The sequence below is a fragment of the Monomorium pharaonis genome, chromosome 4 (assembly GCF_013373865.1).
Source record: "Monomorium pharaonis isolate MP-MQ-018 chromosome 4, ASM1337386v2, whole genome shotgun sequence".
Taxonomy (NCBI): Eukaryota; Metazoa; Arthropoda; class Insecta; order Hymenoptera; family Formicidae; genus Monomorium; species Monomorium pharaonis.
The window spans coordinates 19,633,284-19,647,841 of NC_050470.1; the positions used below are offsets into that span (position 1 = coordinate 19,633,284).

At 33.9% G+C, this 14,558-nt stretch overlaps 1 protein-coding gene across 7 annotated transcripts in view; it reads right to left on the reverse strand.

Annotated features, from left to right (window-relative positions):
* Positions 1-14,558, reverse strand: part of LOC105836759 (protein spire homolog 1) — a 325,078-nt gene that overhangs the window by 138,822 nt on the left and 171,698 nt on the right. For 6 of the 7 annotated variants that reach the window (XM_036285176.1, XM_036285175.1, XM_036285174.1 and 3 more), the window contains one exon: positions 531-818. In XM_036285176.1, the coding sequence (XP_036141069.1) occupies positions 531-818 (288 nt within the window). The remainder of the gene's footprint in view (positions 1-530; positions 819-14,558) is intronic. The other variant, XM_036285177.1, reaches the window with a different exon arrangement.

Sequence of the window (14,558 nt, forward strand, 5' to 3'; positions counted from 1 at the left end):
GAGAATTTTAGTTGGTTTTTCTAAATATACTGTTGATCTCTAAATACAAATGCTGTCTAAATGAAAAGTCCAATGTCGGTTCCTAGGGTGTTAACAATTAATGCATTTTAATTAGCAGAGAATCTGAACCTTCAATAAGATAATCTTTCATATAATGTAATTGAAATATAAAATGTACTCAAATAAAAATTATATATTATTTATATAAAAATTCTAATTCGCATAGTATCTTACAAAACATGTATGCTATATACGCACATAGTGACGTATCAAAAATCAACGATTTCTAACATTATCCTTTTGTAATATTATACATTTCAACTAAGAATTGTGTTTCAAGACTAATGAATTGTCAGCACACAGTATATGCTGGTGATTGTAAATTTAAACAATTAATTATACACGTGAACATTTAGTGTTGGTTTATAGCGTATTAAATATATATATTTCTGATTTTAAACATTTCTACCAAAATCAAACGATTCATATTTATACCCACTCTATAACAATGAGATGAATGAAATGATTACCTGCGACCGTAATGCGCCTTCTACGCGACTTACGATTCCTATTGGAAGATAAAACTTTGATGCTAGATCTCTCCTTGGCAATTTTTTGTCGTGGTTGTGGCACAGGCGGTACATCTTGTCTCCTACGGTTTGCTGCTGCAAGAACGCCGTCGCTGGCTGACAAAGCTCTCTGATCTTCCGATTGCAACCATTGAGCCGCAACATCCTGTGCAGACTCCTGCTCTTGTTCTGGCTGCGAAGGTGGTACTTCTCCGAGGACTATCATGCGAGATTCACCGCTTGTGTTGCCTAAACAAATTATAGATAAAAAAGTGAACAAATTTAATTTTTACTTCAATTCCTAAAAGAAAAAGGAAAGAATATTATATGAATAATTCTTAATATGAATAATTCTTAAGTATGAAAGAGTGAAGGAGATATTTCTCGGCTTATTTAAATCATCATTATCAAAAAATCAAGAGACATGACTCGTGTCAAATAAACACGCAGCGCGAGACCGCCTCAAAGTATATGTGAATTGCGAGCACTTGAGATTATCGAATGTCAATGATGACTAAACTATGAGTTTTGAGTAAGTTCAATCGATAGTTTGAATTTAAATAGAATGTTTTTATTCTTCCTTTATGTGCCCAATAAGCGGTATATCTCAATGTAAAATTCAAAATTTTTCCATGTAAGGTCATCATCATCATATTGTCATAATTATCATTTCCATAATGATCAAGAGACACGGTAATGTCTCGCGCCAAGTGAACGTGCAGCGCGAGACCGTACATTTACGCGAGTACGCGACTTTTGCGAGCACCTGAGATTATCAGATCTCAATAACAATTTAACCAATCGAGTTTTAATTATGTTCAATCAAAAGCTTGGGTTTGATTTATTAAAAAAAAAGTTTTTATTTTTTTCTACGTGCTCTAGGAGCGGAGATATAGCGACGCAAAATCCAAATTTTTCATTTAAGATAATAAATATCAAGTATTATAAATTACAATACAATTAATAATAATTCTTTTTTAGAAAAGTCATATAGACCCGAGAAGTACGCGTTTGTCATCTTTTTTCCACGTAATTGATCGGTCGAGTCCGCGACAAGTTTCACGGCGATGATGTGACAGTTCAGTGGTTCATGGTTAATTAATGACGCGTGCGAAGTTAGTAGCGAGTCAAATTTGTGTTTCTGTAAGTATATTATATCGTAAAAAGAAATTTAAAAAAAAGTAAAAAAGGCGCCAAGTGTGAGTATGTGCGCCCCTAAGAAAGAACTATTATATTAGGTAAATTGTCTTACTGTCCTATTGTTTTATTGTCTTTTCTACACAAATAATGATATAAAGTAAATGCGCCAATTATAAAAATATTTGTACAAAATTTATTTATTATAACTTTTTATTAAGATATTTAATAATAAACGGGCTTGATGATCAAATAATTAAATAATTAAAATCAACCAACAGGATTATAGTAAAGCAAAAACTTAGCGTGCCCGGCTCGCATTTTTTCTATATTTTCAAGACTCTATGTTATTGGTATCAATAAATATATACACAAGAATGAGATTAATGTGGCTTAAGTATTGTTTTACTATCTATCAGTTTTTGCTTCATTATTTGTTATTATTCCATTTTTTTAAATAATTTTTTAATATATTTTATAGAATTTTCCTAAGTTTTTTTTCAAATATACTTGGCTAATTCTATTCGTATTATTTTTGAATACGTTTATGTACTTGACATATCTTTTTTATCTTTGTAAGGTTTTCAGATTAATAGGTTATTATGTTTTCATTATTTTATTTTTATAAATAATTTCCATATTGTATAACATTGATGGGTCACTGCGTTTCAACAAGCCGGGCACGCCAAGTTTTTGCTTTACTATAATTCCGTTGGTTGATTTTAATCATTTAATTATTTGATCATTAAGCCCGTTTATTATTAAATATTTTAATAAAAAGTTATAATAAATAAATTTTGTACAAATATTTTTATAATTTACTTTGTATCATTATTTGTGTAAAAAAAACAATAAAACAATAGGACAGTAAGACAATTTACCTAATATAATAGTTTTTTTCTTAGGGTCGCACATACCCACACTTGGTGCCTTTTTTTACCTTTTCTTAAAAAAGGTAATTTTGTTCGGATATCACGCATTTTGTAGTATTAAGCATCTTATTTAAGCTGCGTCAGTGAATATTCACTGATTATCACAGTTATAAGTATGCCACTTCGAATCAGTGAATATCCACTGATTAAGAGAGTGAAATGCAGTAGTAAATAATGTACCAAATTTGTTTTCCTAAATGTCTAACAATGATATATTGGCTTGATATATGCGTAGCTTCTTGAATTCCTCACAAACTTTGATGGCACTTTGCTAAATCATTTTTTAAAAATAGAGAAACAAAGGTATTTCTATATTATTACTTTTGCCAGATAGATAAAATTTTTGTAATTGTTCAACACTTATAATTTTATATTGTTTTATACATAGACTCTAAATATTTATAACTGCAGCAACAAGCATTTGTTACTATATAACTACCTAATACTGCATGCTTTGTAATTTCCTGTAGAGCTTCATTCTCTATATTACTTTTGTCAAATTCTGTTTGTAATATGTCAATTTTGTGTGGCTATATATTAAAAAAAAAGGTTTTTTATGGCTGTGCTTATTATTCTCTTTTTCTCTCTCTTTTTTCTTCTCTTTCAAGATAATCCAGAAATAGCCACAATGATTTGAAGATTCTTTTTTACTAAAAAAAAAAAAAAAAATACGTATACATATTTCTACATACTAATTTATAGAAAAAATAATGTCTTAGATTGTCTAGATTATATATATAAGTATGTTTATATATATAAGTATTTTCATATGTCATATGTATATAGAAGGATGTATATATCTACATATGTGTGTGTATGTGTCTGTGTGTTATTTGTAAATTTTATTTATCTCTCTCTCCCTTTTTTTCTTTGTGTAAGTAATGCTTTTTTTCTTTTTTTCCTTATGTTATACATAGCCCACATAGAAATGAAACCTCCAATAGACGTCCATTAGACGTCTGCCATGGAAGTTTGAACTTCCAGTGGACGTCCATTAGACGTAGAGCCATTAGAAATCCACAGTTCCACACTGCGTACGTTTATTAGACCTCCATTAGACGTCATCAAAGAGGTCTATTAGACGTTGTCTGGATTATTGATAGAGGCTTAACGAAACCTCGGTGGATAACTGGCGGATGTTTTGTGGATCATTAGTAGAAGCTTCATGGAGCCTCAATAGATGATTGACGAAATAAAAATTTAAAATAAAAATTTCATTTTTTAAAAATTACTTTTATTAACAGTACATACTAAATTTAGAACAAATTTTTATTAATTAATTAAATTTAAATTTTATTATTTTATTTTATTCTTACTTGCCGCTGATGGGTTTTGAACCCGGGACCTTAGGATTACAAACCTTGTACTCTATCTGTTATGCCAATTTGACTCATCGATATGGGTACTTGTTATTGTCTACATATACCTATATGTTATAAACTGATGCAATTATATTATTTTTTATAAAAGCAATTAAATTTTGCAAAACATTAAAAATAAATAGCATTAATTTATTTACTTATTAATTTCATTGTTAAATTTATCTTTTTCCATAACCTTAATAATTTGATGAAAATTGCGATTTATTTAGCATTAATACTTTGAAGCGTTCAAATGGTTAATTAGATGGTTAACTATATAGATCATATATTCTAAGAAAAATTGAATAGTAGAATTTATTATCCAGTTTCTGTTGAAAGTGTCCTAGATGCGCACAAGAACAAACGAACACCACCAATCAGATTGCTAGGTTGGTTAAGGTTAGGATGAATTTATAAAATTTGATTGGTGCCCAAATAACACACGATATTCTATGGATATCCATCCTTGATCCATAAAGTGAAAAGTATATACAGGACATTATACATACATAAAATGAATATTTATGGATGGATATAAATGTATGTACGTCATATGTACATAATATAAATATACTTTGATGGATTAATTACTTATACATCTCCATGTATATTGTATGTATATTGTATTTATATACGTGCAGGTACGTATTGAAACATACATAAATGTACTTTCATGTACATCGGACAAACATATTTTCATGGATTAGTTTAGGATGTTTTTCGATGCATGTCAAATGTTTATTGTATGTATATACGTGCAGGTACGTGTCGAAATAAACATAAATGTATTTTCACGTACATTGAATGAATATATTTTCATAGATCCGTTTAGGATATTTTCTGATACACTTCAAATGTACATTGCATGTATATACATGTACGTATCGAAATGAACATAAATGTACTTTTCATATACATCGGATAAATATACTTTTGTAGATCCGTCTATGATATTTTCTGATGTCAAACGCCTATTGTGTATATATATATATATATATATATATATATATATATATATATATATATACACAATAGGCGTTTGACATCAGAAAATATCGTTTGTACGTGAAAATACATTTAATATGTTCATTTCAACGCGTACATACATACATACATACATATATATATATATATATATATATATATATATATATATATATATACACACATGTATGTATGTACGCGTTGAAATGAACATATTAAATGTATTTTCACGTACATCGGATGAATATACTTTTATGGATGTCTAGGATATTTTTTGATGCATTTCAAATGTACATTGCATATATATACGTGCATATACTTATCGAAATGTATACAAATGTACTTTCTGTGTATATTAAATGAATCTACTTTCGTGGATCAGTTATGTATATTTTTTTGCCGGTGAAGGGTTTGAAAACTTGGCGCTGCAAAAAATTTGAAGTCTAAACATATATGATCTATATAGTTAACCATCTAATTAACTATTTAGAAGCTTCAAAGTATTAGTGCTAAATAGATCGCAATTTCCATTAAATTATTAAGGTTATGGAAAAAGATAAAAACAATGAAATTAATAAGTAAATAAATTAATGCTATTTATTTTTAATGTTTTACAAAATTTAATTGCTTTTATAAAAAATAATATAATTGTAACAGTTTATAACATATAGATATATGTAGACAATAACAAGTATCCATATTGATGAGTCAAATTGGCGTAGCAGATAGAGTACAAGGTTCGTAATCCTAAGGTCCCGGGTTCAAACCTACCAGCGGCAAGTAAGAATAAAATAAAATAATATATATAATTTAAATTTAATTAATTAATAAAAATTTGTCCTAAATTTAGTATGTACTGTTGATAAAAATTAAAAAAAAAATTTTTTTATTTTATTTCTTTAACAACATTTTTTAATAACATATTGTTCACTAGGTGTATATATTTATGATATACATAGAACGTGCAGCTGTATGTTTTATGAATAAACAATGGATCTCATATGGAGTGCATTTGCTGATACAATGGATATACTATGATTGCTAATTTAAGTACATGTGGATATCCCATGGACATCCAATATTCATGAACATATATATAATGAATATACATTGTATATTTTTGTACTATTTGGATGGTTTCCGTTTGTTACTGTGCGCATCTGAGACTCACTCTTTTTGTACATGACCAATTAGATTTTGTGTATTTTTTGTGCACAGTAATTGTAGACAAACCGTTATTTTTGAAAACATTATCTTTATGATAATTTTTTTAAATATCAAATGGATCTCTCATTCAGAATGTTATAGTGTTGTGTGATTTCTGAGTCAACTACGACGCGCATGGACGGCTAAAAAATCGGACAGCATTGTGATATCTTTTATGAGACATTAAGCTGATATCATTTAGCTGATGTCATAAGGATAACATTTTCAAGAAACTTAAATGAAACTCTTCAATGAGATATCTCAAAGATCTCTCTTAGTAAACGTCTCTGATAAATGTTACCATTTTGATATCATTTCCAAGATATTTAAATGTTTTCTTAAAAAAGTTCTCTTAAAGTTTTCATTCTGACAAGCGTGTTGTCTGGGTAACTTCCACCATAGAAGTAAATGTTCCATACAGCTATGGAAGTTTAATGGATTCCTAATGGACGTCTATCTGACTTCCATCATGGAAGAAAATATTCCATAGAGCTATGAAAGTTTAGTAGATCCCTCATAGACGTCTATCTAACTTCCGCCATGGAGGTAAACCTTCAATGGAGCCATGGAAGTTTACTGGATCCCTAATGGATGTCTATCTAACTTCTACCATGGAGGTAAACCTCCAATGAAGCCATAGAAGTTTATTGGATCTTTAATGGACGTTTATCTAACTTCCGCCATGGAGGTAAACCTCCAATAGAGCTAAGGATGTTTACTAGACCTCTAATGGACGTCCATCTGACTTCCACCATGGACATAGACGTCCCATGAATCTATGGAGGTTTAATGGACGTCCACTGGATGCCAATTTCTATGTGGGAGTTCTAATAATTTAAATAATTACTCGTAATAAATATAATATACAAGTAATAACGAATAATTATTAGAACTATGTATAACATAAGGAAAAAAAGAAGGAAAGCATTATTTACATAAAGAAAAAAAGAGAGAAAAAGATAAAAAATACACGAACACACACACACGCGCGCGCGCGCGTGCACATGTGGGTACGTACAGGGTGTTGCACTTGAATACAATGCAGTCTAACGGGTTGCCTATCCATTCCGTCGATAAAAATGCGTGCCGATTTTATGAGTGCGTGCGCGAAAAGAGCAGGCTAAGCAGGCATGCTGTATACGACCCGCAGCCTGCGTAACTAAATTAATTTTATAATTATATTTAGTTAATTAATTTAAATCTTATTTAGTTAAAAAAATATAATAACTTATCAAATGGTATTTTGCTAACACGTGTGTTATATTACAATTATATTATTGAGTGGGAAATTACGACTAACAAGCACGTTACATGTAACTTTGTGTTTGCTGGGAATGCTCTTTTCCTTAAATATTATATAATATAATTTCTGTCTTTTAATAATGAAAATAAAGAATATTTTAAAGATAAATTTGACTAGAGATAACAAAAGAAAGAAAAAGAAGAAACACAAAAAGAGAATTAATAGAATAAATAGAAGAGGAAGAATGAGGAGAGAGAAAAAAAATTTTTAATAGTTAAGAAAAATTAAGAAAAAAAAGTAAAATAAAGTAAGTTATATACACATGTAAATAAATTATATTGTGTAATAATATTTATATATGTATTCCTATGTATATGTATTCTTATGTATGTACGCATATAAATATAAGTATGTATGTACATACATACATATACAGGGTGTCCCAGAATGAATAATTTTTATTTTGCAGAGTGAAAGAGAATAAAATTTTAAACTAAAAGTTCCTTTAAAAATTTTGGCTTAGACTATTATTTACTTAATTATTAATAAATAAAGTTGATCAATTAGACGGCGCGCGGCCGGCATATGCAATAGCGTAGCATGCCACGTGGCACGCGCGCCCTTCATTCCGCTATTTAACCTGAACTTTGCCACTCTTTGCCATCTTCTCTCCTCTCAATTCTCTTTAAGTAATTCGGAATCTCTCACCTTTGATTTTTCCGTACCACCTATTAAAACGCGAGCTACTAATCCTCTCCCATCTCTCCCTCCTCTGCCTATTCTCCAATCCTTCTAACCTCCTTTCCAGATCTAATCTCTTCCTCATTTCCTTTCTTTCCTCTTCCCACTTCATCATCATTTCTTTCCATTGCTTACTTATTTCTTGCCTCCCTTCGTCTAATTTCACCCCTCTTTTTTATTTTTTTAACAATATCCTTCCTCAAAAATTCTTTAACACCATCTAGCCCTTTATCCCAATCCCTATTATATTCCTGCCCCCCTTTTGGACTTCCCCCTAGCCTACTCCTTTTACATAATTCTTCCTCCTCTTTCTGCTCATCTCCCTCTACCCCCTCTTCTAGTTCCCTTTCCTTCTCTTTCCTCTTTCCCCTGCTAAACAAATCCTCTATGCTTCCCATGCTACTCGTTCTCTCCCTTCCTAATCTCTCAACATTCGACGGCCTTCTTCGTTTCTTAATTTCCTCTACCCTCTCTTCTAATCCTATATCCTCCCTCATCCCTCTCTATTCTCTTTGCTACTAATAAACTAACCTCTCGTTTCAACTAACTTACAAACCCGTCCTCCTTCTACGAATTCCCACTCTTCTGCTCCGGCGCTACTGTCGCCCGTACGTTCTCCCTTCTACCTATCTCTATGCCCCACGTTCCAACCTAAAAAATACCACACTTTTCCTTTCTTTTTCTACTTTTTCCCTTATTCTACCTCTTGAAATTATTATTCTCATCTATCGCCCTGCTCTCCTGTTTTCCCTACTACCTCTCCGAAACACCCTCTTTATCATTCATACCTATAAACTCCTCGCAGCAACTCCACACTAGCACACTGCTTTCACTCCTGTCACTCGCACAGTCACCGGAAGCGGAAGTCAAGTATATATATATATATCATGGTGGAAGAATGTAAGGTGTGCTCGTTCTTGAGACGAATTTGGGATAGTTCTGCGCAGGGTACCAGGTACGGCCATATTCAACGTCACAGGCATGGCTGCGCCCATGCCGCCTATGGTCGGACATTGCACGTCACACATGTCGCACGTCTTAATAAAATCGCGTATGTTACGTATGCTGCCGCATCTCCAGGACAGAGAAAAGCAGAGTAAGGCAGAGAAAAACGTAAGTCGTACATGTCGTAGTATACTATTCTAGACTCTAGAGTAGTAGTATATTACGACTCTGCCTACGACTACGACTACGACACCTACGTCTCGTTCTCTGCTTTCGGCCTTAATATTTCTTAAATCTCGTCAGCATTGTGCTATATGTTTTCCTCTGGCTGAAGTAAGTTTAATCTCTATTCCATTATCTTAAATTTCAAGTTATTCTTATTCACGTAAGGTTGCATTATGAAGTGGAAACAAAAAAGGATGAGAAAAATTACAAATATAAAAAAATAATGCAGACCTTGGAATGTAATTTGTCTAAAAAAAATAATCCTTTTATAATGATAAACCATAAAATATATAGAAATATGTATAAGAATATTTTTACAAAGATTTTGTATAACTTGTATAGTTCCTTTATATTATGTTTAAATATTTATTCCTCTGAATTTTGTATAATTTTTACTTCTTTATGAAATAAAATACTTTTAACTTTTTATTTTTATGTTTATTTTATTTCTGAATCTAAATATTTGAAATTTAATTCAAATATTTAGATTCGTTTATATTTTGTTTGTTGTAAAATATATTTCTACTTTTTTTCTACTATTTTTAATTCTACTATTACAATGTATTTCAACTTAATTAAATTAAAATTAAAATGTATCAAATGTTACTACAAAAAGTCGCAAATAAAATTAGATAATTTTATTTTTTTTTAATTACTTTTTATTATTTTATGATTATTTTTTATAATTTACATGTATATTTTAGTCTACTTTTTATTATTAAATATCAAGATTAAGTATAAACTAAAAAATTTTGAACTAAATATAGTTAATAGTTTATAGAATTAATTTTATTACATTAAAAATTGTATGAACAAAAAACCAACTTTATCAAAAGTTATGTAAAATTAAATTAGAAAGTAATTTTAAAACGCATTATTTATATTAAATTAGAATATCGTAATTTTTTAAAAATTATCTTATAGTAAAAATAACGAAACAATCACAATTTAAACACAAAAATAAGTTAAACCAATAATACGTATGCCAAATTCAAATTGCCGCGACAAGATGGCGGTATCTGGAGCACATTTCTTATTGGTTGTTAGACCCATATGCGCAAGAGCACACCTTGTATTTTTCCACCATAATATATATATAGTATATATATTGTGACGTGACAGCTGTAGGCTGCTGCCCGTCACAAGGGCTTCATCGGCCCTTACTCGTTAATATTACGCGGGTCCTGCGTCCTCCCGTTCGGGAGCGGATGCGAAAGCGTGATATGTTATATTTTCTATGTGTGTCGTCCCGTGTGTTGTTCATTCACTAACTGTTAAGATTTTTGCAAGCGCTACTTCGCGAGTGTGGCGGAAGTCGGTGGCCAAAGCGGATCTATTTTGTAAATTCTGGCGTCTCGTCTCAATGGAGGACAGGGCACTCACTTGGACACGGTTCAAATGGACAAGGTGCATTTGGACACGGTGCTTTTGGACACAATATCTTGCGCACGGTTCAAATGACCACGGTGCATTTGCACACTGTGCATTTGGACACAAAAGAAATTTTATTAAAAATGTACACCAGTTATATGCACACGTAAAATTTACCACCGGATATTTGCACACACAAAAATGCCCACCGTTCACTTGGACACGTTAAATTTGCACACCATTCATTTGCACACCGCTCACTTGCACACCATTTACTTGCACACCGTTCACTTGCCCACCACTCATTTGCACACCAAGAAATGCGCACCGATCATTTGCACACGAAAAGATGCGCACTGATCATTTGCACACGGAAAAATGCGCACCGATCATTTGCACACGAAAAAATGCGCATTGATCATTTGCACACGGAAAGATGCGCACTGATCATTTGCATGCGGAAAGATGCACACTGATCATTTGCACACGGAAAGATGCGCACTGATTATTTGCACACGGAAAGATGCACACCGATCATTTGGACACGGTGCTTTTAGACACCGTTTATTTGCACACTGTTCAATTGCACACCATTTAAGTTGCAAATCTATGTGGTGCAGTGAATGCTTTACACACACACACATACACACACACGGGGGGGGGGGGTGCAAGAGAGGGCCTTCGGCTCCCCCTTCCGCACCCACCCCGTCCAAGTCGCTAACCCATGTACATATTGCAAACGCAGCCACAATGAATATTTAATATGCATTTGATTAAACGGTGTGCAACTGAACGATGTGCAAATAAACGGTGTGCATCTTTCCGTGTGCAAATGATAAGTGTGCATCTTTCCGTATGCAAATGATCAGTGCGCATCTTTCCGTGTGCAAATGATCGGTGCGCATTTCTTGGTGTGCAAATGAGTGGTAGGCAAGTGAACGGTGTGCAAGTGAATGGTGTGCAAATGAATGGTGTGCAACTTTTACGTGTTCAAGTGAACAGTAGGCATTTTTTCGTGTGCAAATATTGGTGGTCAAATTTTACGTGTGCATATAACTGGTGTACATTTTTAATAAAATTTCTTTTGTGTCCAAATGCACAGTGTGCAAATGCACCGTGGTCATTTGAACCGTGCGCAAGTGCACCGCTCCCGGAGGACACCCTTGGAGAGAGAACTAGCAACGAGGGATTTGCAGGAGAATTTCAGGATCCAGCGAAGGCGCGCAGGGCCGGTGCCCCGACGGTGCGACTTCAAATCTGATCCCGCATAAGTTCCGGCAGGGATAGCGACAGCTGCAATCAATGGTGCGTCCTCGTCGAGGAGAAAATAACGTCCCGGTGGCGGAGGATGCGCCCGGCAAGGAGTAAGGAAAAATTGCCGCAGAGGAGAGCGCAAAAATTCCCGTGCACGGGGCCCAAAAATATCGACCACCGCGCTTGGATCAGTCAGCAAGTAGCGGCATGCACGTTCCGCGTCGCGCGCAAATCGAATTTGGAAAATTGCGGCCAATAAGGGCCCGGCTTATCGGAGACAAGGTGGGGCGCGTCGCCGAGCGGGCCCCGCAGGATCTAGGATCAATCACTCGAGCTGCGAACGTTGTTTTGTGTTGTGCAATCCGAATCCTAAGCTGCAAGTTTCGTGTAAGAGGACGCAGGAGCTGGAAGTCATCCCGATCCGGACAAGGTCGACGAAAGAGAGGCGACTTGGTGAGACGAGTGTCACAAAAATTGTAAAGCCACCGATTTCGCGATTGGGCAATTCGCAAAAGAATCACGAGTTTGCTACGGTCTTGTAGTCATTAGATTACAGTCACGAATTTATTAGAGTATCGTTGCTTCGCCCGATCGCGACCGCCTGCGTGAGTTCGCTCCGTGCTGTTCTTTCCGTATTATAATTGCGTTGGGTGTGCGTCCCGATCCGCAGCCGAGTCACTTGTATTTTCGTACTATATTCGTTTCGCGAGTCATGGTCGTTAATTGTATTGTAAATTGTTGCGCATTTGCCGTTCTGAAGAATCTAAGGTATTCTTATTGCATTTGTATCGCAAATCCTCGTGTAATTGCGCTCTCGTAAAATTAAATGTATTTGTCTTTCATCGCCTCGTCGGCGAGCTGGTGATAATTGTCGCGCACATCGTTCGCGGGATCTTATAGCACACGAAAGAGCACGAATCCGTCGCGTGTTGTGCGGGCTTCCAGATACTGTTTGTCCCGATCGCCCTTGGCTGTTATTCTATCGGGAATTCGGCGTCCCCCCCAGCGACGCATGGTGAAGCGTAAACAAGCCGGAGAATTTCCGCGCATGTAAAATAACTTCCGGTAAATATCCCGTGGCCGCAAAATATATTTCCGAGCAATTATCTGCTTGCATCGCGCGCGAGTGTTAGCCGCCGCTTGACAGAGCCTTACGATTTTATATCGTCAGTTGTTAAATATATTCGTTAATTTCATTGTTTAATTTACGTTGTTCTGATAGTTCTCTCGCCTTCCCGATTTCATCTACCCGCATCGAACCTCCGCCTCTGCCATTTTAGGGCTGAGTAGTTGGCTGTCGGAGCCGCCAAGGCTCCGGTCGTCTAAAGAGTGCCCGTTTTTTCCGCGATTTTACCGGCGTAACGTAGATTTGCTGTTTTGCATAGAGAGAGTGGTACGGTCAACATACCTGGCGCCCAAGTTTGATTTTTGGCGAGGAATGCCGGAATTCGGTCGCCCCGACATCCGGGCGGCGAAGGGCCGTGACCAGGGGCGGACGCAAAGTTGGCCATCGCTCGCGAGCGCGGTTACAATATATTTATATACTATATATGCATGTGTGTGTGTATTTTATCCCTCATTCTGTTTCTTTGTGTTCCTCGGAATATTATGTAATATAATTTTTGTCTCGTTTCATAGTGAAAACAAAGAATATTTTAAAGATAAATTTAACTAGAGATAACAAGAAAAAAAAGAGAAAGAAATACAAAAAGAGAATTGATACAGTAAAAAGAAAAAAACCGAAAAGAGAGAGAAAGGAGAATACACAAACATATATATGTAGGTACATACGTCCTTATATGTACATACCTACATATAAAAATAAATACATACATATAAACACATTATTAGCAATGTTATTCTTTATTTTGTTGTTGTATTCTTTCTTATTTCGTCTCTCTCTCTCTCTCTCTCTCTCTCTCTCTCTCTCTCTCTCCCTCTCTCTCATAATAATTTTTTATTGCAAAAATATATATACTATCTATATATATTTTGTGATTATATACGTGATTATTTCACGTAAAATTAATTACACAGACCCAGAACAATTTTTAACGGAAAAACTTCTGCAAAATGTAGATCTAAATGCTCTTTGAAATATTATCTGGCAAAATCCGATATTCATGGTTGAGACAATATAGCGATTAAAAAAAATATAACAAAAAATAATTATAAAATGCATTAGAGAATATTGTAAAAATATTACTATTATAATATTACTACTAATTTTTTAATTGATGATGTATCATTTCCCTAACACTCGAGAAAGAGACTTCTACTTAATATAGCAATTAAAAAGAACATTGCAAAAAAAATTGTGAAATGCATCACAGAGCATTGTAAAAACATTATTTTTGTCTTTGTATTGTACTTACAAATAGTTTTACATATTCTACCTCAAGTCGGGAAATTTTTTTTATTTTATTACTATTCTCCACGTTAAATCCGCCATCTTAAATTTGAACATTTTTATAAAAGTTTATAGAAATAGGAATAATGATGCTCTGCATTTCATAATTTTTTTGTGCAATGTTTCTTCTTCTAGCTGCTATACTGAATCAGCCATTTTGCATATCGGGCTCTGTCAGAT